The sequence below is a fragment of the Cotesia glomerata genome, linkage group LG6 (assembly GCF_020080835.1).
Source record: "Cotesia glomerata isolate CgM1 linkage group LG6, MPM_Cglom_v2.3, whole genome shotgun sequence".
Classification (NCBI taxonomy): domain Eukaryota; kingdom Metazoa; phylum Arthropoda; class Insecta; order Hymenoptera; family Braconidae; genus Cotesia; species Cotesia glomerata.
The window spans coordinates 7,734,327-7,762,108 of NC_058163.1; the positions used below are offsets into that span (position 1 = coordinate 7,734,327).

Sequence of the window (27,782 nt, forward strand, 5' to 3'; positions counted from 1 at the left end):
ATCAAAAATTGAACCCCTCCAGTGGAGATCAATTGTCTTGCGGATCAATTATCGTGCGGATCAAGTGTCGTGCGGATCAATCATCCACGGATGAAGTGTCGCGGATTAATCGTCGCGGATGAATTGTCTGCGGATGAGCAGTCGCGTCACCCTTACTTCCACGTATGACTTTATTTGTTTACATTACTAGTTTATCAATGATTTCTCAAAAACTATGTGGTAGGGAATTTCAGAATTTTTTAGGGTAATTAATAATTATACATGTATTAATCTAAGTAATATTAGTTTTTCGTGAAATTCTTAAAATTTCTTCAATACAAAAACAATAAAATTATTATTATTATTATTATTATGCATTTAATTACTTAAATCATAAATTTGGAAGGTTTCTTGAAATTTTGCTCGCATGACCTAACTATCTTAAAGGACTTTTTTTGTAAGAAATTGAACATCCTATAAGTTTGTCGATAACTTTTTTTTTCTGTAAATTAATTTATTTGTGAAATAACGTGAAGAAAAAAGAATTTTATATTAGAAGTAGATTCCCGGAAAAAAAGTTTAGATCTGCTCTGATCAAATTCGATCTGAGCAGATCAGATTTAATCTAAATTCAGATCTAAGTAGATATGGACAGATTTAATTTGATCTTCTTAGATCAATCCAGATCAAGTTTGATCAAAATGAAATCAAAAAGTAGATATGAATAGATCTGTTCTGATCAAACTAGATCCGGTCAGATCAAATTAGACCAATCCAGATCAAGTTTGATAAAAATTAAATTAAAAATAAGATATAAATAGATCTGACTTAATCTATGTAGATCTAACTTAATCTAATTATTACGCGAAAAAAAAAGTTTAGATATAATCAGATCAAGTTAAATCAAATCAGATCAAGCTTGATGAATATATGTAATCATAAAGGTGATATGGATAGATCTACTTAGGTACGACTTTTTATACTTTATGTTCTAATAAATAGCTCTTACAAATGCACTAACTTTGATCACGATTTTTTTATTTAATACAAATTATAACTGGATGTAATTGTTTCAATAGAAACTTTGAGTATCCTTGTTTACAATCACGTGCATGAAACATAGTGTTAAGTAATTTATTTATTTGTAATTAATCATCAAAATTGTTGAAGATCAAGAATTTTCAATTTTCAAAAATTTATAACTCAGAAACTATCACTTTACGGCAAATTTTATAAGAGTAATTTTTATCTTAAAATTGCCTAAAATATTGAAAAAAAAAATTAAGAAAACGGTTGACCCTGAAGGCCATCCCTACAACTTCCCGCTCATTTCGTACCTAAGCGTTTAAAATTGCATTTATGATGTTTTTGAGCTCTTCGAGCTCAAAAATACAGTTTATGTGTTATTTTGAGCTCTCCGAGCTCAAAGAGGTAGCTTCCTATGCTTTTGAGCTCTACGAGCTCAAAAATCTTATCAAAGTTCAATAAGATGATTTTTTGAATTTTTAAACTGCTATAACTTTTGAATGAATTAACCGATTTGCACGCGGTTAGCGGCAATCGATGTAGTTTTTTAAGTTCTATAAATAATTCTGAACAAAAAAATTTATCTGATTAAAAATTTCGGAGTTATTACAAAAAAACACTTTTTTTTATTTTTTTCGACAACGATATCTCACGAACGCATCAACCGATTTTGACGCACTTGGTGGCGATCGATGCGGGTTTTTAAGGTTAAGAGCTGATTAGTTTTTAAAGTCGATCGGTAGAGCCAATCCGGAGATATTTAAAAAAAATAAAAAAAAAAAACTTTTTTTGCGATTTCTCGAAATCTACTGGTCCGAATCGCTTCCAACTTGCAGGAAATCTAAGTTTGGCGAAGACCTTTCGAATGTCATCAACTGCGATCAAATCGGTCAAGCCGTTCAAAAGTTATAAGAGGTTTACACACACACACACACACACACACACACACACACACACACACACACACACACACACACACACACACACACATACAGACAGACGTACGGACATCATCGTAAAAATAGTCAGGGAAGCTTCTTAGGGATTCAAAACGTCGAGAAAATACTCAATGTTGAGGATATTCAGCTTAAAATTTAGAGGAATATTTTTATAAAATTTTCAGTTCAGAGTGAAAAAAAAAATAATCGTGTACTGAGAGAAAAAATTATTTTTGAGAAAAAATTGCATCCTTTTTGCAAGAATTTAAATTGTTAGAAATTTTCAACATTTTTAATATTTTTTTATAAAATTATTTTTTTGTTAAACAGAAAGAAATAATTTGGGAGAAAGACAGCAAGTGATTCATTTAAGACTTCAAGTTTTTAATAAAACATTGTTATTGTATAGTATAAAAAAAAATAATTTTTTTTCATCAAAAACTTGAAGATTTGAATAATATATTAGTAGATTTTCTTGAAAATTGTTTTTTTTTTTCTGTACAAAACAAAACATGGGTTTTTAAAAAGACATATACGGAGAGAAAAGAATTGATCTTATTCCTATGTAGAATGGTAACCATTACTATCTTACATAATAACGGAAATTTTGGTGAGAATCCTGTGTAAATTTGCTGAGAAAAATTTTAGAAATTGTGATAAAAATATGAAGAATCACTCATTCGATTCGGAATTAAATTCTGAAAATAGTGGTATTGATTTTTCATTTTTTTGATGGAAACTTCAATTTGTTATTAACAAAAAACATAAACAATGTAAAAAATCTCTGTTTTTTGTAAATAACTGAATAACTATAGGTGATGTCAAAAATCGAAAAGATGATCCTTAAAGAGAATGAAATTTCTGGAAAAAAGTCTCAATTCCCGGAACTCTAGTTTGAAAAAGAATAATTTTTATTTAATGTTGAAAGTAGGGTTACGCGCGACTGCGGTCGTATTTTAGCATCGGCGCGACCGTGTGACAAAAGTTTGAATAAGATCTATTCTTTTTTCTCCGAGTACTATAGGAAAAATGTTATTTATTCAGCTGATCAAAGAAAAATATAGAAGATTTCTAACAATTTAAATATTTTTAACAAGAGTAAAAAAAGAACCAAACAGTACTTTTTATTTATTTAGGTAGAAAAGCTAAGCTCTCTTAAATAGAAAATATTTAGAAAAATTAGATATGCATAGACAAATATATATATATATATATATATATATATATATATATATATATATATAGTCACTCATCACGATATCTCTGGAACCATAAAACCTAGAGACTTGAAATTTGGTAGGAATATTCTTTTTACCGAGTAGAGGTCAGCTAAGAACGGATTTAACGAAATTCCACCCACAAGGGGGGATGCGGGGGCGTTAACAATGAAAAATTCCCATTTTTAAAATATAGCTCCTATCGACTCCAAATTTGGTAGGAATCTTCTGTAAGAGATGTAGAAGTAATCTATAAACGAACTTTACGATATTACACCCCACAGAGGGTTGCGGGGGTGGGTAATAACAATGAAAATTTTTAATTGTCAAGCTATAGCTCCTACAGACTCCAAATTTGGTAGGAGTTTTCTATAAGTAATGTAAAAATAATTTATGAATGAATTTTACGATATCCTACCCCAAAGAGGATTGCGGGGGCGTTAACAATAAAAAATTCCCGTTTTCAAACTATAGCTCCAATAGACTCCAAATTGGATAGGAATTTTCTGTAAGAGATGTAGAAATAATATAGGAAAGAATTTTACGATAGCTCACCTCACAGAGGTTTGCGGGGGTGGGTATTAACAATTAAAATTTTTAATTTTCAAGCTATAGCTCCTATAGACTTCAAATTTAGTAGGAGTTTTTTATATGTGGTATAGAAATGATCTAAGAACGGATTTTACAACGAATCACCTCCAATAAGGATTGCGGGAGTGGATGTTGACATTAAAAAATGTTCATTTCCAAAATATAACTTCTGAAAACTCTAAATTCGGTAGAAATCTTTTATTTCTCCTGTAGAGATCATCTCAAAATGGATTTCAATAAAGTTTATTTCCGATAGGAAATGGGGGGGGGGGGTGTTAAAATCTAAAATTTTAATTTCCAAACTGTTACTTTGACAGACTTTAAATTTGGTGGGAGTCTTCGTGTATCATGTCAAGTTCAGCTAAGAATGAATTTTATCAAATTCCAACCTCAAAAGGGATTGCGGAGGCATTAACAATGAAAATCTCTCTTAACAAAACAATAGTTTCTATGGACTCGAAGTTTTGTTGGAATATTTTATTTATAATGTAAAAATTATCTCGAATAGGATCTTATGAAATTTCTCCCTCACATAGGAGTGCGGGAGTGATAGTTGTCAATTCATATTCTTCAAATATATTTCCTACAGATATAAAATTTAATAGAATCTCAAGAGAAACAGGTAATTACAAGGACTGCCTCCAAGGTCAACGGATTAAAATATTTTCCTTTTTTAATAATTATATTTTCTTACAATCGTCTCTTTGGCAGCGGCGAAAAAGTCATTGTAAGGTTTCTAAAATTTAACTTTACATGTAGCTATATAGTCAACGGACTAAGTATTTTGCATACATTTTATTTTTGCTGATCACATAATCGATGAATTGTTCTTATTACGGGATCGCGGGAATGTAACAGATTAAAATGAATACATTTTCTAAACACTTGAGACGTGGAAAAGAAATTTAGCTACTCATTTTAAGAGATTTCGTAAAATCGAAAATTAAAATCGAGAATCCAAAAATTATTATTGATTTTTGGAGAAAGCCACGGGAATGTTATAGTGATTGCACATTGAAAGTTACAATGGATATTCGCTAGAATGATGACAGGTATAAAAGGTACAGGCTAATCCGATAGAATTTGGAATCTGTGCAAGTCAAAACAATACTCAAATTGAATTTCAAGTCTAGATCTCAAGATACAATTCTATAAAGTGCCCAGCGGAGCGGGCGGGTAACAGCTAGTTTTTTATAATTTAATAAAAATTAATCGTTTTGTACGAAGTTAAATGCATTTTAATTTTATTATAGGAAAAATATTAAGTCCTTGATTTATAAATAAAAAAAAAAAAAAAAAAAGTATAATTGAGAACTGGAATACTTGAGTAAGTAAATATCTTTTTTTGTATTTAAGCAAATAAATGTCATAAACTGTATAAAAGTTGGAAATATAACGAATCCAGGAAATTAACAGAACGTGAATTTCTTGCTGAACCGGAAGACGGATATCAAATAAAATACAAAAAAAGTTTGGAAAATTCAAAAGTGTAGGTCTCATAATCTCATTTTTCACAATTCAATTGATTGCTTTATAGCAAAATATGACATAATCTTAAATTATGTCGACATAGCAAAATATGACATAATTTTAAAACTACATATGTAATATGGTACTCAAACTGATGCTTATTTAAAGGGCTTTCAGATGCAATTTACAGAGATTCAATAAGTTTTCCCATTCAAAAGTTATTCAAGTAAGAATGTGAAGAAATATGAATTTTTAAGATTTTGAAAATTTTAAAATCCTGTCATTTTTAAATTACTTGACCGATTAAGCTTATCTTCGAACTTCACTTCGGTATTTAACTGTAGAAGAAGTAGGGGAGAGGTGCTGCAATTGTAACAAAAATTTTTATTTTTTTTATTCCATTTATTTTTTTTAAGATAGTCAACTTAAAAACTTTCAGAAAGTTAGTTGATAGTATCTTTTATGTGACTGACTTAGTTAATTAGCAAAAAGTTAATGTTAACTTATTAAAAAATTAATTTATAGCACTGCGGGTCCTAAATTCGTATTTAGGACTCGCTCAACTGTTGACTTAAATAAACAATTATGAAACGAGTAGAGAGGAATTTTTTAGGCTACGGGCTCATATTTACGATCAATTCATACATTTCTGCTCTAAAAATTTGACTTTCACCGCAAAAAAAAACGAAAAAATACATTACGCCATCAAAAAAAATTTAAATCTACTTTGCAAGAAAATACTTTTGCAAGAAAGAAAAATTCAACTTCTCAATTCGACGATTGTAAAACTCCTCATTCATTTATCTGTTCCACAATATTTTATGATCAAGGCTTAGGTTTGTGCGTGAAAAAATTTAAAGAGTCTCAATGTATGGTATTCCAAAACTGCCATTTCACCATTGAAGTTCAATCAGAAAAAAGATAAATATTCGTTAAGATTTTACATTTTATGATTTTAATAATAAATAGAAAGTGGAAATTAACATTTTTAAAAGAATTAAAAAATTATAAAGTGACAGCTAAATTTAATGTTATTTAATTTTATGTATTGATTGTTTCAATGTGTGAATTTATTTTTTGTTAATTAATATTAATCACTTTGGATTTATTATTTGATATATATTTGTTTCTTTTATTTTAACTTTTCATTTGTTTTTTGGGACTGGGGGGGCTCCGCCCCCCAATCCCCCGCCGGGGCTTCGCCCCTGGACCCCATCGGGGCTCTGCCCCTGGACCCCGATTTTAGGCCCACATATATCGCAGCATTTGTAATAATAAATAGTATGTGCAACTCGTGCGACGTTGTCGATTACTACAATTAGATTATACTATCAGACTATTTTAAAGCAATTATTTATTTTAGCATTCTAAATTTTATTTATTTGGAATGCTTGCGGTCCTGCTATGCATGATATACTATTTTTGCTTTTCCTTAATTAATTTTTATATTTAAATTTGAATAAAACTGAAGACGAATTTAGGACACTGGTGCTACAAAATAGTGTAAGATACTCGTGGCTTAAATGAGCGATCATTCACGGCGTGTTAGCGCACTCGCTTCGCTCGTGCGCTAACTTCACGTCGTGTCATAATCGCTCATTTATGCCACTCGTATCTTAATGTACTATTATTTAACTAAAGTCAGGGACCAAGATGGCGGCGCGAATGGGTTGCAATTGTAACACAGTGCTGGGGCAATTGTAACACGGAACGAGATAGATATTTTTCATCAAATTGCTTCTATTATAAAGTCTTAATACGTACTATTATTCGTTATTAATTCTTAAAGTCAAGTATTTAAACTTATAGTATCCACAGATTCGGTAGAATCTGGCGCCAAGTTCCGTTCAAATCCGTTGTAAGCGGAGCGCCAGGCTACCGAGTGTGTTTATTGTAAGCAGAACGGTATTTCGAGGTTGCAAAATTTTATTTAATTCTACGGTACTTCTTGTTCCTAAATTTTATATTATAACAGTAATTCATACTTTATTTTACTGATATTAATTAATTATATTCAATTATAACAATTAATCTACTTGAAATTATTAAATTTTATCAGCATAAACTATAGCAAGCTCAAAAATTTCGATCCTGACTTTTTTTCGATGTAAAAAGTGACATGCCACAGACTAAATAATTCGAGAATGCATGGTAATCCTCCAATAGATGGGAAACTACAGTTAAAAAAATACATTTCACAGCTTGCATCTACACCCGCCAGGGTGCGCTGGAATTATTTTTACATAAACTGTAGCTTCAAGGGGATAGTTTGCTATAAAAAAATGCAGCTAACGCGAGATTTAAGTTGGTACCAATTGTAAATTTTTATTATAATTACAAAAAATACTAAAATTTAAACAAAAATAGTTTCACTGTAAAAAAATCGCGCCAAGTCCACGTTCATAAGATCATTAATAAAAAAAAATTTTTTTCTTTACAAAAAGATATAAAATAAAAAAATTAAAAAATCCAAGTAACCGATATGATTGTATATGATTTTCGGAAATTAAAAAAAAATTTTGTTGTAAATTTAAAAATTAAAAAAAAATTTTGGAACGTACTTGGTGTGCGTCATAGTGTATTACAATTTTTTTAAAGTCCTAGTAAATAGATTTTACGAATTTCATTAAAAGTAAAATATTTTGCAATCACGCACACTAAATACGTTCCAAAATTTTTTTTCTATTTTTAAATTTACAACAAAATTTTTTTTTAATTTCCGAAAATCATATACAATCATATCGGTTACTTGGATTTTTTAAATTTTTTTATTTTATATCTTTTTGTAAAGAAAAAAAATTTTTTTTATTAATGATCTTATGAATGTGGACTTGGCGCGATTTTTTTTACAGTGAAACTGTTATTGTTTGGATATCATAATATATTTGGATCTTTAGTATAAATTATTAAACATTTACAAAACTACACAAACTACTCTATCCCAGAGTAGACTTGTGGCGCATCCAGTTTGAGCAGATTCCATACACGACTCCGAGTGTTACAATTGCTACTCGTTCAAGTGTTACAATTGACGCTCACGCTGATCTGTTAATAAAAATCTAATTACAATAACAAAAATCAGTGAATTGATATGAAATTCGATTTTACAATACTCTTGATATGTCTCTTAAAGTATTAATATAATTCTCACATCATAACATTAGAAAACAAATTTGTTATTAAAAAAATTGTGAAGCGTACAAAAAAAGTTTTCACACGTATTTTCAACAATTCTCAATATTTTGATATCGGAACTAGATTAATAACTGAATCTTTGATCTAATCAATAAATTGCTATTTTGGAGACGTTAAAAAAAGAATAATAATAATTTTTAGTTTTTTTAATAGTTTTTTATTGAGTGTTACAATTTCCCCTTGTTACAATTGCAGCATCTCTCCCCTATATTTGATGCCGACAATTTTTTATTGTTAACGCCCCCGCAATTCTCTTTGGGGTGAGATATCGTAAAATTCGTTCATGAATTATTTTTACATCATTTATAGAAAATTCCTACCAAATTTGGAGTCTGTAGAAGCTATAGTTTGAAACTTAAAAATTTTTATTGTTAAGGGGGAACACCACTGTGACGATCCAAAAAAAGGGGTGATTTTCGGGAATTTTTTTGACGGAAAATAAAGGAACTTGGGGGTCGGATTTTTTTTATTTTATTAAGGATACATTAAAAATTATTACCCTAAATTTTTATTAAAAAATATTTAATTATTACAAAGTTATTAACAATCTCGTAAAGCACTAGAATAAATTTCCCCCTCCATGGTCGGTTCGATAACTCAAAAACGGATCATCTGAAAATAAAAACCCAAATTACTTTTTAATCAGTAAGAATGTAGTTATCGTCGCACGTACGGAATTTTGAAAATTTCGATTTAAAAAAAAAATGGTGACTGATTGAAAATTTTCTCACTATTCTCACTGTTTTTTTTTTTGTTTTAACCCGGCTAAAAAAATCTTTAAAGTAAAAATTTTTCAAAGTCCGTACGTGTAACGATAACTACATCCTTACTGATTAAAAAGTGATTTGGGTTTTTATTTTCAGATGATCTGTTTTTGAGTTATCGAACCGACCGTGGAGGGGGAAATTTTCTCCAGTGCTCGACGAGATTGTTAATAACTTTGTAATAATTAAATATTTTTTAATAAAAATTTAGGGTAATAATCTTTAATGTACCCTTAATAAAATAAAAAAACCCCGATTCCCAAATTCCTTTATTTTCCCCGTCAAACAAATTCCTGAAAATCAGCTCTTTTTTTCGATCGTCACAGTGGTGTTCCCCCTTAACACCCACTCCCGCAATCCATATTCGGAGTAAGTTGTCATAAAATCCACTCTTAAATCATTTCTACCTCACATATACCAGATTTTTACCAAATCTGGAGCCTATAGGAGCTGCAGCTTGGAAATTAAAAATCTTCACTGTTAACACCCGCTCCTGCAATCCTTATTAAGGATGAGTTATTATAAAATACGTTCATAGATAATTTCTACATCACATATAGAAGATTCTTACTAAGTGGATTTTAGTTTATTGCTAATTATAAATAAACTACATTGAATTAGACCATGATCTTTGAAATAACTTAGTTTTGGATAAGACCAAAGAGTATAAAAAAAAAAATAGACTTGATCAAGTCAAGTTTTTCGGCAGTTATCGTGACCACACCAATTTCCATATATACCGACACACGGACGGCCACGGATTAATTGTTTTATTTATTTAAAAAGTAAATTTTTTTTTTTAAAATGCTATAAGTGTTGAAACTGGTGTTTTTCCATGATATTTATGTGTAAATATTATTCTACACAAGTGTAATAGAAAATAAATAGAGAAAATTTTAATTAAAAAAATCACTTGATTTTTGTAAGGCGAGAGTGAAGCACTACCTCATCCGCTTCATTTATGAGGCATAATGTTTAACCCTAAAATTTTAAAAATCCAATATTTTTACTGGTTTTCTTGAGCTTTCCAAAAATTTAGTGGGCTGATTATCTTATCATAATTTACTACTGTGTAAAATTTCATCAAATTCTTAACGGTAAATTTCTGACCGAGGGTACTACCTTAAAAGTTTGGAAAATCTAAATGAGCATGTCTTAAGCGCTCATGTCATACATAAATTATTTAGATCATAACAAAAATTATTCGTTTTTAATTTGAATTTTCCCGCGAGTAGTATTGTCCCCTCTGTAGGTCGAGGTAAAGAAAAATTTCAACAGATGATAAAACAGTTAGTAATTATACCATCATATATGTATAGTTTTTGCTTGTTTATAGTTATTTCAATTCTGTTTATGAAAAATAATATATATGGCTGCCGAAATTGCAGAAAAAGTCACCGAACTGACAATCGAAAAAAATTAACTGCATCGAAACGGAATTATTTTGACACGCAATTTTCACAAGGGTTTTGACAAACTTCCTCAGGAATAAAACAAAAAAAAATTAAATCGTGAAAGTGATTTTTGACAAAGTTGTGGTGTTATCAAGCCCAGTGCTCCCGTAAATACCACGCTCTTATTCATTTAATTCATCAGAAAAACGAGTTTTTTCTGAGAAATCTTATTTAATCGATAAAAAAAATTTTTTAACGTGTTCTATAGTTACTATTATTTATTTCAATATGCTTTTTATCCATAATTTTTTTCGTTTAAATTATGAAAATCACGTTTTAATCGAAATCATGATTTTTAGGCGAGAGTAGAGCATACCTGCGCGCTTCGCGCTTAAGGCATGTAACATCGTAAATTTTAGAATGTAAAGTTGTCAAAGTGACCGTATTGAAAGTTTGATCCTAGATTACTATGTTACAATTGTAATTTTTCCTACAATTTTTTTCCATGTACGTTAGATAGTATAATAAATATTATTTTCAAAGTAGCTAAATAGTTTACTTTAAATAACTATAATAGTAGCGGCTATAAATAACTTCTGTTATGACAACAAAATTAGCTAAATAATGGTAAAAGAATAATTTTCTTGTAATAACAAACAGATATTGTTATAACAACATGCCCTTATTAAGACCGTGGATTAATTTTGCAGTGTTACAAACTGATTAATCATTGCAATTTGGCTTACTTTGTTAAAAAAAAACTAATCGATCTGTTTCAACGAAATCAGTTTCATAAATGTGGCAATACACGTCTCATAACGCTTAATTTTTAATTTCTTAACTTATAGAAATTCGAATCTCTTTAAAACTATTGAACCTTCATCCAAATTTTAAATTTTCCGAATCAACATCTTCCTCTAATCTGCAATTCATATCAAACGAAAATATTTAATAAAAAAAATCACCTCGACGACGTCTAGCAATCACTAGACACGATAAGCGCTTTTAGCGTGGATTAAGCGTCGGCATTCTCTCTAATGTGAAAAATCCACTGGCAATATTGATCATCTCAAAGATAAGTTTGCACACCACACATCTCTCGGCATATAACACGTCCTCTTCATACATATTTAGTAGTAGGTTAAACAAATTCGATAAATCGATAGACGATATAACAAACAACGTCGAACAGACAAGACATAACCTGCAACTCAACATAAAGAGTTTGCCAAACCCGAAACCATTAACACTCCAAAAGGCGAGACAGCTCGAGCCATTATCTGTTTTATTGATCCTCCATTACCGGCAATTTAAAATAGTCCGTTCTTCTGTCAAAAGAGGGCTTAAGCAGCCCCCGAACAATAGACATGCTTAATTAAATTCTGCGGGAATCCCCGGGATTTATTAGTAGTAATTTATTCCACATATTTTAAGTCACTTTGTTAATAAATCCTTCCACATTACTGAACTGCCTTTTAACAATAATGATAATAATAATGATCCTAATTTAAATGATTAAATCTTTTGTGTTGCAGGTTACCTTCATGGAGATTAAAATTGGAGGAAAGCCTGACGTAGCGAGCGCCGCGGCTACGTCAAGGCGCAATTAATAGTTTATTCCATTGTCTTTCTAAATAGTATTAAGAATAGTATAAAAAAATATTCCTAATAACGCACAGTATTGCTGACAAGCATTTAATTACGAAGACAATCCTTACCAAAGTTACCTAATTAGCGTAAGATTAATTAAGATAATTTTTTGTTGAGACACTTGAGGCCAATATTAGTATTTATAATTAAAGTATATTAATTGTTGACTGCATTGATATATTTATTGTTGATAAAGAAAAAGTATTTACCGAAATTGATCTTTTATATAAATATTGTTTTTAATGTTTTTGAATTATGTAATTTACCGATAAAATTTTAAAGTTTTGAGCTAAAAGTTAAATTTTAATTTCTAAATAAAAAATAAATAAATAAAATTGTTGAGGTTGATAAAGTTTAAGGGATTAAAATGAACCTTGAAGTAGAACTGATAGCTGGAGTTGTCAAGGGTGGTCCACCTCCACCGAATTTGCCGGCCCCGAGACTTATCAAGATATTTATTGCTGGGGAACGAAATGGTGAGTTTTTTCTAGAGTAAATAATTTATTTATCTATCCGAGAATTTTTTAGCAGACTCTTTACTTGCTCGCCATTTTATTATCGAATTTTTTTAGGTCACCATTTTATGATTGAATTTTTTAATATTTTTATTAACTTTTTTTATGAATGATTTATCGATCGTTTTGATGTTTAATTATCGCAGTCAATTATACAAAACGGCTCGGAGCGTGTTATCATGAAAATTTGGAGACTTACCAGCAAGACGAAATAAAATATTAAGATAAAAGCACAGAATTTCTGTTTCCCCAATATTATCGTTAATTACCCACTGATTGCCGTGCGAGGGGTGAAAGTCACTCGATAGTCTAAAAATTTATCGGTATACTTCGTGTACTTTTCACATAAAGTTTTTATAAAAATGTAATGACCAACATTAACAATATCGTCAGAAATTTCATAGTAGTCGACAGATAATCGTAATATTGATCAATGATAATGATGACAAAAGTATTATCTAATTGCTTCACGAAACTTTTTCCAGCGAAAATTATTATGTCAGTAAGAAAAATATAACTTTATTTTTCCGGCAGGCGTGACTGAAAAATGGAGAAAAAAAAAGAGAAAAAAAGTAATTTTTTATCTGACTGAGAACTGAGACGTCCAATAGAGACTTTTCTAAATCGAAAGACTATTTTTCATAAAAAATTCTCTCGGATAAAAATATTCGATATAAAAAAAGCAAGTCAATAAATAAATTTAGATAACTGAATGTCGGTGAGAGTAATAGGATAGTTTCTCAGGTGGAAAAAGAATAAAAAATATTGACGAGTTTATAAAATATTGAGTACATTTATTACTTTACGTAATTTATTACGTAATTGTGTTGAAAATAATCTATGTTTATTATATAATTATGATTATCATTGTTATTACAAATATCAATGTTAATCATTATCAAATCATTATCAATATGAATATCTTTATCATAATCGTTATCATTCTTAATGTCAATGCAAGTATCATTATAATTATCTTTCTTCTTAGTGTTATCCTGATTGTTTTTACTATCGATATGAATATCATTATCGTTATCGATGAAAATATCATGATCATTATAAATAACATCAACATCAATATCATTATTATCATCATCAGTACCAATATCGTTAATTTATTCATTATCTTCATACTTACCTTTATAGTAATTTCATTCTCGTTATCATTATTATCAGCATCATCATCATCATCATCATCATCATTATTTTTATATCATATCACGGAAAAAAGTGTGCGGTAGATCCAATTATACTTGGAGTTAGATTTGATACACGTTAAAATCATCCGTAAGCAAACTATAGCGTATATTTACTTTAGTCCATCCTGTAGTAAATGCTACTTCAAGTGTAGTTACTGCATTTTTTTTCCGTATACACTATCATAACCACAATATCAATATCAATAAAAATATCATCATTAACGATAATCATTATTAATAGCATTATCATTATCGATTTCAATATCATTATTGCTATCGATAAAAATATCATGGTTATTATGAATATCATTATCTTTATCTCAACTATTATCAATATTGAAATCAAAATTAGTATCATTTTTTTTTTTTATTTATTTATTCAATTTTTATGTCAAGGCAAACTAGCCGAATGACAATAATATACATAATTTTTATAATAAAGTACACGTATAACAATATTAAATATATAAGACTAACATCATCATATTTTAAGGAAGTTAATAATTTTGAATGATTTAATAACATAGTTGCAAAATTTAATAGTACTGTACTATTTATAAGAATGAGAACAACAATAGAATCAATGAGCAATATTTGAAAGCTAATTTTTTCAATGGTAACATATTAGATGCTTTAGTAATTTAGAATGTAAATTTTTTATTTTAAATTTTTAAATGGCCTGTTTGATATTTATAGTACATTTTCTCGTTCTAGTTTCACAAAAAATTCAAAAGCTTTATTTTTGAAGGAGTCTAGGCTAAATGATTCTATGACTTCAGTGGGTAGCTCTTTCCAGATTCGAATAGCAGAGATTACAAGTGAATGCTCGTAGATTGTAGTCGAGAAATTTGGCATTTTGAAAAGAATGTTATTAAATTTCGTTGCAATTCTGTCAGATCTTCTTCTAATAAGATGATGATAATGTTTTAGATCTTCTGTCAGTATAGTTGATATCCTGTGCCTCAGATGAGAAAAGTAACTTGGATTGTAAAGAATTGTGTATAAGGCAAGCAATACCTTCACCTCTAATATACTGTCCATTTGAATTAATAAGACCTCGATCTCGACGGTGGATAACATAATCCTTGAAAGTGACATGGTTATTTGGTGTGAGCCATGTTTCAACAACAGTGATAATATGAGGCTTTAACTTATTTACTAAGGCTTCGAATTGCGGTGAATGAGCAGAGAGACTATTTATATTTAGGCTCAGAATATTGATAGATGACAAGATGTTAGTAGTTTTATACGGTAATTGCTAATCCAATTTAGCTAAATCAGCTTCAGAGCTTATCAAGAGCTTCAACGAATCATCATCTTTTTTAGCATAGACTTTGCCTTCAGAGGACCAGACATATTTGAAATTTCGTTGTTTTGCTTTAATTTTAGTGAGTTTCAGCAATTTATAAACATGCGTGTGTAGAAATTCGTTGATAAATACTTGTCGATCTTGATCAGTTTGAGTACCTGAATCAAAAATATTTTTGACAAGCAATTTTGGTGAACGACGTTTATTATTAATGATATGTTTACAAACTTCAGATGATTTTAAATGAATAACAAAGGATTTAGATAATGGTTTGGAGCTAGATTGACTTTTCTTCCTCTATGAGTTGAATTCACGAATACTCAGTATATCAGTGATAAGATTAGCAACACCAAGCTTATAAAAGACTTTATGAACTATTTGTTCCGACGTTTGATCAGCAGCAGTAGTTTCAGGAATCCCAGATAGTAGAAGCTCGGATGACATCTGATAATTAGCCGCTTGTGGAGGAGTAGAAGTACCAGCAACAGAATTGAAAGCAGGTTGTAGCATAGTGATTGAAGCAGCATTATCATCGCATTTTTGCGAATTTAAGCTTAATTTATTACTAATATCGCTGATATCCTTCTGTACTTTACAGAATCTTTACAGATCTTTACAGATTTCTACAGATCTTTATCTCAATTATTATCAATATTGAAATCAAAATTAGTATCATTAATAATAACGATTATTATCAATATCAATATATCTAATTTTGTAATTACCTTCATAGTAATATAATTCTGGTTACTGTTATTATCATCATAATAAATGTCATCAAAGTCCACTTTTATTACTTTCCGCAGTTATGTTTATAGTATTTTAAAAGATTTGCGACTGTTTATTTATGATAGAATTAAAAAGAGTTGATAATTGCAAATAAGTATCTAAGATTATTTTTCGATTGTCATATGAAATGGAATATACATGCAAGCAAACTTAGTGAAAAAAATCAAATATTTTACTTTCCTGTTTTATAAATTAACTAATTGGATTCAACCTTAGGTCTTAAACAATATATCATGGCCTGTTTGAAAGTGTTTGGAGTAATAAAGTATGGAATTATTACGTGGGGAGGGGTTTATGATAATTCTGTTAAACAGCTAGTCACTATTCAAAATTAATTAATCAGTAAAATGAAAATAAGCAATGAGTCATTGATAACTTTAAAAATAAAATATACTTTTGTTGTTAGTGCTCTTGTATGTTATTACAATGATTGTAATCTACTGAATTCTGAAAGGCTACTTAATACTCGTTATAGGCAGTTAATTTTACCTAAAGTTAAGAAAACTATTAATACTAAAAATGCTTAATATGTGGCAATTAAATATTATAATGAGCTTACTAACGAATTAAAAACACTGAATGTTTCAAAGAAGGTTCTGAGAAGAAAAATCTGTAATTGGGTTAGAAATATAGACTGTCACCTTTTGGTTTTTTTTGTTTTTAAGTTTTCTGTATGGTAATTTTTGTTATGGTACTCGTAATTTTGTACGTTATATTACTAATTATATATTCTTGATTTGATTAATGTATATGTAACTTATGTATTTTCTTTTTTTCTGGTTTCTATGAACAGGTGTAATACACCTCTACAGAATATATCCAGAAATGAATACATATAGATAATCACATCATTATCAATATCAACATTAATATTATTATTAAAGACAATCATTATCAACATCATTATTTTTGACATCGTCATTAATGATGACTCATCATTCTTATCGTTATCAATATAATTATTATTGTCAATATCAATATCATTATCGTTATTGATTAAAATATAATGTTCATTATCAATATTACCATTAACCTTAATAGCAATTTGGTTCATGTATTGGGCAAGTCTGGCTCAAGAATCATGAAGAAGTATTTGTATACAGATTTTTACAATTCTTGGACCAGAAACTTATGGTAGATTATTCTTTAAGAATCGTCGAAGAATCACTCCAGATATTTGACTAAGATTCTTGGGCAAGACTGGAGTCAAAATTCGTCCAGAAAACGGTCAGATATGGTGGGGCTCTCTACCACCACTTTTTAAGACTCAGTTGTGAAGGTAGAAGTTCTGATTTCATTACAATAATAATGCGTACTGTTAGTTTTCATCGTTTTTCGCGCAAGTCTGGGTCAAACTTCTTTACCAACAATCTGGACAAATTTTGGCTACAGACTTATCACTAAACTTGACCAAGTCAACATCAACATCATGAACAATGAAATAATTAAAAATTGTTAAATGGATTGGTTTAGCCGAGAATTAATATAATAATAATAATATCATTACTATTTTTATTGATATTAGTTTTCTACCTAAAAATCAATTAGCATACGATATTGAATATCGGAAAAGAATGAACTGGAAACGCTGTTGTATGTCTCCACAAGCTCGTTAATAGATTGCATTTATACACATTTATGACGTTATTATTATTAAAAATAACGATCGTTGAAAAACCTATTGTTTGACTCTAATAGCTGAGTTGAATAGTTGATTAATTGTTAATTAAGTTCAGTTGTTTATGTCCATTGTATTGGATAGCATAAATTTTTATAGTTCGAGCGTAAAGCTGTTTTATGCTCATGGGCGAGGAGGATCTCAACCGTAAATTGTGACAGAAATTTCATAACTGATGCCACATCATCATGTTACGGAAAATAATATTATTATTTCAGATGTATAATAAAAATAACATGTAAACATTCCATCAGCTTGTTAGCTTACCAACAAATGGGAAACTTTATGTAGCAAGGTCGAGTGAAATAGGACACTCCGGGAAAAATAAATAATTAAACTACAAGAACGTGTATGCTCAGCATCCAGACAGTCATCGAATATTATTCATCAAAATCATTCGAAAATCTGAAAAACGGTTGACTCTAAAGGCCATCCCTGCACCTTCTCGCTAATCCCATATCTAAGCGCTTAAAATTGCACTTATGACGTTTTTGAGCTCTTCGATCTTAAAGAGTTCTAAGCTTTTGAGCTCTTCAAGCTGATAGACGTTTAATGAAACAATATTTTTTGAATTTTCAAACTGCAATTGGCAGTATTCCACGCAGTTTTTCAAATTCTATGATATAAATTTGAACACAAACTGATCGAACCGAAAATCTTAGAGAAATTTGAAAAATTCACTTTTGCCGAATTTTTTCGACAACGATAACTCACAAACCAATCAACCGAGTGTCAAGTTCTTGGTCGCGATTGACGTGGTTTTTTGGGCTCTTATAATTATTTCATTTCATCAAAAACGATCCAAAAAGAAATGTCGAAGTTATGTGAAAAAAACACTTTTTTCGAAATTTTTCGTTTTCGATAACTCTCGAACGAATCAACCGATTTTGACGGGACTGGTGGCAATCGACGTGGTTTTTCAAATTTAAGAGCTGATTAGTTTTTGGAAATGATCGGTGGAACTGTTTAAAAGTTATTCCAAAAAAACAATTTTTTGAAAATTTTATTTTCGATTTCTAAAAATCTAGCGAACTGAATCGATTCAAATTTTCACGAAATTTAATGGCAATGATACTCTTTGGATCGCCATCTATTTCGATCCGATCGGTCGAGCCGTTCAAAAGTTATGAGGTTTACATACATACACACACACACACACACACACACACACACACACACACACACACACACACACACACACACACACACACACACACACACACACACACACACACACACATACATACAGCCACACGGACACCATCACGGGAATAGTCAGGGAAGCTTCCTGTGACCTTAAAACATTGAGATCTGATGACAACTCGATTTTCGCAAAACGGGGTGAAACGAATAACTTCCCGATTTTTGAAAATTTTCAATTTTCTTAGCAGGAAGTTAAAAATTAGTAAAACATTTGAACTTACAGACTATCCCTTCAACTTCCCACTAATTGCAAATGCAAAACGCTTCAAATTTAACCTGTTGGGACGTTTTTGAGCTCTTTAGGATCAAACCTTTAGTTTGTATTTAATAAAAAATTTTTTTCACAATATTTAAGCTGCAATAATTTTCGGAACAATCATCCGATTTAAGAACACTTGGCGGGATTTAGCGTAGTTAAAAGAGCTTTACCGAAATTCTCAGAAAGAAATTCTTTCCAATTAATAATTGGAAAATTATATTGAAAAACCATGTTTTGTTGATTTTCTAAAAAATTATATATCTTTCGAAAGAATCGATCGATTTGCGGCAATCAGCGCAATTTTTTGAGCTTAATAAAAAAATCTACGACGAATAAATTGATTTGACGTAAGTTTTTCAAGTTATTTTGAAAAAAAACTTTCAAGATTTCTTTCGACAACGATATCTCTCGAACGAATAAACTGATTCTGATGCAGTGCACGGCAATCGACGTCATTTTTTTAATAGGAGAGCTGAGAAGATCATAAAATTGATCGAAACAGAATTTAAAGTAATTAAAAAAAAAAAAAATTAGGAAAACGGTTGACCCTGAAGGCCATCCCTGCAACTTCCCGCTAATTCCATACTTAGGCGCTTAAAATTGCACCAATGACGTTTTTGAGCTCTTCGAGCTCAAAATATACAATTTATGGGTTATTTTGAGCTCTCCAAGCTCAAAGAGATTGCTTTCCTATGCTCTTCGAGCTCAAAAGTCTGATAGGGATTTGATGACTCTATTTTTTGAATTTTTAAACCGCAATAACTTTTGAATGAATAAACCGATTTTCACGCGGTTGGCAGCATTCAACGTAGTTTTTCAAGCCTCACAAAGAATCTCAAATTTTAAATTGATCGCGCTAGATATTTCGGAGTTATTCCGAAAAAACATTTTTTTCGTTTTTCTTTCGTTCACGATATCTCTCGAACGAATCAACCGATTTTGACCGGACTGGTGGCGATCGACGTGGTTTTTTGAGGTTAAGAGCTGATTAGTTTTTGGAATTGAACCATCAAGCCGTTTAAAAGTTATTCCAAAAAAACCACATTTGAAAAAATTTTTAACTTCCCGCTAAGAAAATCGAAGATTTTCAAAAATCGGGAAGTTATTGTTTTCACCTCGTTTTTCAAAAATCGAGTTTTCATCAGATCTCGACGTTTGAAGGTCACAGGAAGCTTCCCTGACTATCCCCGCGAGGTTGTCACGGTGTCTGTATGTATGTGTGTGTGTGTGTGTGTGTGTGTGTGTGTGTGTGTGTGTGTGTGTGTGTGTGTGTGTGTGTGTGTGTGTGTGTGTGTGTGTGTGTGTGTGTGAAAGTATGTGAACCGCTTATAACTTTTGAACGGCTTGACCGATTTCATCGCGGTTGGTGCCATTCGAAAGGGCTTGACCAAACTTAGATTTTGAAAACTATTTGGACCGATTCAGATCAATAGATTTTCAGAAATCTTAAAAAAACTGAAAAAAAAATTTTTTTCGAATGTGGTTTTTTCGGAATAACTTTTAAACGGCTCAAAGGTTCATTTCCAAAAACTAATCAGCTCTTAACCTCAAAAAACCACATCGATCGCCACCAGTCCGGTCAAAATCGGTTGATTCGTTCGAGAGATATCGTGAACGAAAGAAAACCAAAAAAAGTGTTTTTTCGGAATTACTCCAAAATCCCTAGCGCGATCAATTCAAAATTTAAGATTCTTTGTAAGGCTTGAAAAACTGCGTCGAATGCTTCTAACCGCGTAAAAATCGGTTTATTTATTCAAAAGTTATTGCGGTTTAAAAATTCAAAAAATAGTGTCTTACCAAATCTCTATCAGACTTTTGAGCTCGAAGAGCTTTAAAGCATAGGAAAGCAATCTCTTTGAGCTCGGAGAGCTTAAAATAACCCATAAACAGCTCAAAAACGTCATTGGTCCAATTTTAAGCGCCTAAGTATGGAATTAGCGGGAAGTTGCAGGGATGGCCTTCAGGGTCAACCGTTTTCCTAATTTTTTTTTTCAGTTTTTGAAGATTTCTCAAAATCTATTGATCTGAATCGGTCCAAATAGTTTTCAAAATTTAAGTTTTGTCAAGCCCTTTCGAATGGCACCAACTGCGATGAAATCGGTCAAGCCGTTCAAAAGTTATAAGCGGTTCACATACTTTCACACACACACACACACACACACACACACACACACACACACACACACACACACACACACACACACACACACTGGAACTGCATCATGCAAGCTCTTCGAGAGAAAAACGTTCCAGAATACCTGTGTAGAATAGTGGCCAGCTATTTCACCGATAGAGTTCTTAAATACGACACGAAGAATGGTCTAAAAGAGTACGATATTACAGGAGGTGTACCCCAGGGCTCTGTACTTGGTCCACTGCTGTGGAATATCATGTACGATGGCCTATTGAGATTGAAATTGCCAAGAAGTGTAAAACTCGTAGCATATGCAGACGACGTAGCCGTAGTAATCGTCGCTAAACACCTTGACGAAATTAACAACATGTTCGACATCACCTTCGAGCAAGTCCATCGGTGGATGAATACGGTAAACCTACATCTGGCTACACACAAAACTGAGGCAGTGCTTATATCCAGCAGAAAAGTGTTAGAGACCATCAAGCTGAAAGTCGGCGAACAAGAAATCACATCACAACCTTACATCCGATATTTGGGAGTGATACTTGATGCCCGTCTCAACTTTAAACAGCAAGTGGAACACGTCAGTGCCAAAGCGTCAGTAGTGAGGGCTAGTCTCGCACGACTGATGCCGAACGTCGGAGGGCCAAAGCAGAGCAGGAGACTACTACTATCATCAGTTGTCACATCGATGCTCACATATGGAATATCCATTTGGGCAGACGCGCTGAAGTTGCAAGAATCATGGAGAAAAGCTGGACCAGTATATCGACTGAGCGCTGTAAGACTAGCCAGTGCATTCCGCACGATATCAGAAGTAGCAGTGTGTGTCATTTCCGGAACTCTGCCGCTTAGAGTTCTAGCTGAGGAAAGACGGAACCTTTACCAACGAAAGAGGTCAACCACACTAAGTGCCGAGGAACTCAGAGCTGAAGAATGGCAGAACAGCATCGCACGATGGCAATCGCAGTGGGACGCCGCGACAACAGGAAGATGGACACACCGTCTCATACCGAAAATCGACGTTTGGATAAACCGGAGTCATGGCGAGGTCAATTACTATCTGACGCAGATGTTGTCAGGACATGGATGTTTTCGGACGTATCTTCACCGCTTCAAGCATGATGATTCACCGGAGTGCCCGTCCTGCCCAGGAATCAATGAAGACGCGGAGCACGTTTTCTTTGAGTGCCCACGATTTTACCCACAGCGCGATGAGCTGGAGATGATCCTGAAGAAGAAAATCCAACCAGAGACAATAGTAGAAGCAATGCTGTCATCAGAGGCTGCCTGGAACGCCGCAAACACGTTTGCAACAGAAGTCCTTATAGACTTGCGTTCCATCGAAAGAAAAAGAGCAAATGACAACAACTAGAAGAAAGGTAAAATAATACCTAGTTACCAGAAGGAAGAGCAGTCGCTATATCCTCCCCCCACGAAGTAATGCCTAACGGCGGTTTCCATGAGGGATTAGAGGAAAGAGGAAAGGGGTTTAGGGTTTAGTGGGTAGGGGCGTTAGCGTCGAGTTTTAGTATGACGCTGCGTCGAGTCGCCACATATCCAGGCCAAACAGCTACGCCTAGAATCCGTAAAAAGGATTCCCCCCCCCTAAGGGGAAAAAACACACACACACACACACACACACACACATACACATACACACACACAGACATACTGACACCATCGCGAAAACATGCAGGGAAGCTTCCTAGGACCTCAAAACGTCGAGATCTGATGAAAACTCGATTTTCGAAAATTGGGGTAAAACCAATAACTTCCGATTTTTTAAAACTTTTAATTTTCTTAGTGGGGAGTTAAAAATAACCTACATAAACAAAAGTTCATAATGACTGTCGATAAAATAAATTTTTTCTGATGAAAATGAATACTTTTAATCACAAATTTTTTGATGCTCAAAACTCTTGAATTCTATTGTTACTGATCCGGAATTTGATACTGTTGCCTGTATACAATGAGATTAATGTAGATCACAAGTTTAAGGAAACTCATGCCTTCCGAGAGAGTGGAAGCTAAATTAATCTTTGAGATACTAGAGTCTTGAATTAAGAGCTGGACTTAATTATTCGATGTAAATCACACGAACCTGCGCCTCTTAACTTTGTACATTAATACATATCTATATCTATGTCTATATACCCTCAGCACGGTTAAATCCGGCGTAATTTTAAATTTCAATTATCCTTGTTAAAGTTCACTTTTTTTCTTTTTTCTTCTCATTTATTTTTCCGAGCTCAACAATGCTATCGAGGTCAACGATTCATTTAATTGAAATATGCATTGGGATAACGTGCAATAAATATGCGGGCGAATGAAAATTAAAATAAATAAAATATAAAATTTAATCAATACGTTGTAATTTTAGAAAAATAATTGAAACCACGGATAGATATTCTTTTAATGGGAATCATTATTTATTTTAACGATATGCTTTTTATTAGTTTTTTATTGATTTTTAAGTATTGCTGTTCATCTATGAGATAAAAAAATAAAATTTTAATTCCGTGAATTATTTTTTATATATTTCTATGAATTTTGACCGATTAAAATTTCCCATTTTTTTTTAAATACCTTCAATTTATTACATGAAACACAACAGCAGAGATTCCTTTAATTATGTTCTATTTACAAATTGCTATTAATTTTAATCCATTAACATTTTTTGTTAAATTTTCTATCAAAATTCATCCTTTACATTTTTGCATTAATTTTAATGCATTCGACTTTTCTTTAAGTTTCAGCCATTGTTAGTTATTTATTAATTATTATTTATTAAAATTTTCTATTAAAATTTTGTACCAATTTTCATCCATTGCATTATTCCATTGATTTTTATCGATTAGACTTTTTCATTAAATTTAATCTATTACTAATTTTCTATGAACTATCATTCGTTAAAATTTTTCACTAATTTCAAACCATTAGAATTTTCGATCTATTTGCGTCGGTCAAAATTTTTCATTAAATTTCATTCATTAAAATTTTAAATTGATTCTCACCTATTAAATTTTTCGATTCAAATTCATCCATTAAAAATTTTAATTGATGTTCTCATAAAAATTTTTCATCAATTTTCATCCATTATATTTCTCCATTGATTTTCATCTATTAGACTTTTCCATTAAATTTAATTTATTACTAATTTTCTATTGACTATCATCCATTAAATTTTTCTATTAATTTAAATCGATAACTTTCATGCCGTAGAATTATTTCATTGATTTTCGTCCATTAATTTTATCCGTGAATTATTTTCCTTCTATTTTTTATTAATAATTTTCCATTAATGCATCAACTTACCGAATCTTATAAAGAAATTCTATTAATTCTTGAATTAAATTATTCGCGAAAATTGATCATGAAAATACCTCTACCACTAGTATTATTATTATCATTATATTATATCAAATTAAAATATTCTTATTTTATATATTCCAGAGTTCCCTGAAGAAAGAAAACAACTGCTGGAATCGATTGGACCCGAACTCCAATCTATTTATGATGACATGGGAATTGAAGTATGTTCTCATACTTTTACTCTATTTTTGTGTATTTTTTTTCTTTACTTTACATTTCAAAAACCTTCTGAAGCATACACTTTCATCCTTATAGCGCTTGAGAGTAACAATTTCATTTTTCAGTATTTGGGTCACCAATATTGTCGAATCCTCTTGATGAAAATGACATTCTTACGTCCTATAAACCGTATGAAATATTCAGTTTTACATTTATCATTTCACGTTACCATTTCTAACTATTTTTATTTCTCGATTATATAATCTGAGAATTTTCTCAAGCTCGACGAAATGGCCTGAAAGAAATAAAAAAATTACTAATTTACCTCGGGACAAATTCAATTAATTGCAACTCATACGAATAAATTCCACGCTGCATTCAAAAGCAACATATTGTTAAATTCAATCTAACAATACATTTTCCACTTTGACATACATGTGTACTAATTCTTTTATAATCCCTGTATAACTCTACTTACTTACATAGTTACTCTTTACACGTTACTTTATTCAATTCACAAGTTGCGACCGATGCGCTCTCACATTCCAAAACTGTACTAACACGCGTATTTCTGAAGTTGGTATCTTTAATCAGATTAACGATATAACCTTTCGGGAACTTGTGAAACTTCAACTTTGTTGAATAAATATACGATTTATACCATAAAACTGTGAATAAAATCAAATAAAGGACACTTTGAAAGATATGATTAAGGCGCCAATTCATTGTTTCGAGTTAATTACCAAACATTTTACAAAAAACATTTTTTTTTTAATTTTTTTACTGAATTATACAAAATTTTCCTTACTCCCAAAAGAGTAAGCACGATAACTTTTGAAATATATAATTATTGAGCTTTATTTTTTTCGTTAGATTATTACAAATTACTAAATAAAAATAATAATTCAATTTTTCGTTGTTTTTTTGTAATTTATTTTTTTAAACCAGCACTGATACATAATCAAAATATAATAGATTAATTTTATGTTTATGCTTATATTTTTTAAGGAATAATTATTATGTAGGGACATAATAATATATCAAAGAATTAAAATTCTGAGTTGAGCTGATGACAAAAAGAATATTTTTATTATGTGTCATGATAATTAAAAATAAGAGCTTAATAATTATGTGAGGATATAATTTTAACTAACAATTTTTTTTATGTAGTGACATAAAGTAAATTGGCTCCTGTAGATTTATATTTTTGGAGTGATTATTTATAACATTTTAATTTCTTTTAATCGAAATTTAATACAAATAAGTATTAAAACTATGTACATAATAGTAATTCAGAATTAAAATTATGTACATAATAAAAATGTTATAATTAAAATGATGTACATAATAAAAATGTTATAATTAAAATTAGTGTGAGAATTCGTCCGATGAGGCACGGGACACGGATCTATCATACACTGTATCCGTGCTCGTACTTGTGCCCCGTGCGTATGAAATATCTGCACTGGTGTAGCGTATGCATAGACACGTGCCCCATGCCTCATCAGAGGAATTCTCACTTCCTTAAAATTATGTACATAATAGTGATTCAGAATTAAAATTATGTACATAATAAAAATTCTCAATTAAAATTATGTACATAATAAAAATATTATAATTAAAATTATGTACATAATAATAATTCAAAATTAAAATTATGTACATAATAGTAATTCAGAATTAAAATTATGTACATAATGGAAATGTTTGAATTAAAATTATATGTACATAATAGAAATTTTGGAATTAAAATTATGTACATAATAGAAATGTTGGAATTAAAATTATGTATATAATGGAAATGTTTGAATTAAGATTATGTAAAGAGATAATATCAATTGCTTAATATCATTATGTAACAAGATCATTTTTATTTATCATTATTATTTTATTTAGTTTTAGGATAAAAAATTTAAATTAAATTTATGTTACTAGATAATTAAAATTCGTTATCGGTACAATTAATTATGGTGGGACATAATAAAAATTGTCTGAATTTTAGTTATGTTGTGTCATAAATTTTTTTGAAGTATTCATTATGATTTCACTTTTTACTAAATTCTGTGAATTTTTATTATGATCAACCATAATAAAAATTTTGCAAAGATTTTTAAATAAAATTAATCCATTTTTTTTATGCAGATACATCATTTTAATATTTTTTATTATACTATTTATAATGAAAAAAATATATTTTATCTTTAAACATTATTGAATTGTATTCAATATAATTATGTTGCAAGATAATAAAAATGTTTTTATTTTTTCAAAAGAATAATTTCTAATCATTAAAATTATGTCGTTACATAATTATAATTCGTGTTTTTTAGTACCTCTCCCTATGCATAAGCATTTAATTTTATGTCGGGACATAAAATAATTACATTTTTATTATGTCAGTACATAAAAAGAATTCACTGAAAAAATTCTTTTTCAAATTAAAAATAAATTTTTTTTTTTTTATGTTCTGCAAAAATATTACCTGATTAAATAGTAAAACGGCGTGCCATACTAATCCAAGAGAAATAACTAAAATTTAAACACACGACAAATATAGTTATAAAACACACTCGATATGTATCGTTAAGATTTCACAAACTATGTTTATATTTAAATGTTGAGTACTCAACCCGTTATAATTGATATAACACTTAATTTAACCAAAAAAAAAGACTTCTTTTATGTATGTTTAGATAATTTTACTCATTTTCACCCTTCTAAATATCAGCGCAAACTTGCGTCCGATATATTTGATCTTTTTTCAGAATGCAATTCTTAATTTTCATAATTGGAGTATAGTTATATGTATGCAATAGTGGAAAGTAATATTAATACTCATTCTTAATTACTTCCACAAGTACTTAATTAATATTTATAACAATAAATAATTATAAACTGAGGAAGGTAGCAATTAAAAACTTTAAACATTTATATT

The 27,782-nt window shown here is 30.4% G+C and overlaps 1 protein-coding gene across 1 annotated transcript in view; it reads left to right on the forward strand.

The window, feature by feature from the left end:
• The window catches only part of LOC123266708 (NACHT domain- and WD repeat-containing protein 1), a 102,865-nt gene that overhangs the window by 65,212 nt on the left and 9,871 nt on the right, over positions 1–27,782 (forward strand). The window contains exons 2-3 of the mRNA XM_044731086.1: positions 12,110–12,700; positions 24,770–24,849. Coding sequence (XP_044587021.1) covers positions 12,592–12,700; positions 24,770–24,849 — 189 coding nt within the window. The 5' untranslated portion in view covers positions 12,110–12,591. The remainder of the gene's footprint in view (positions 1–12,109; positions 12,701–24,769; positions 24,850–27,782) is intronic.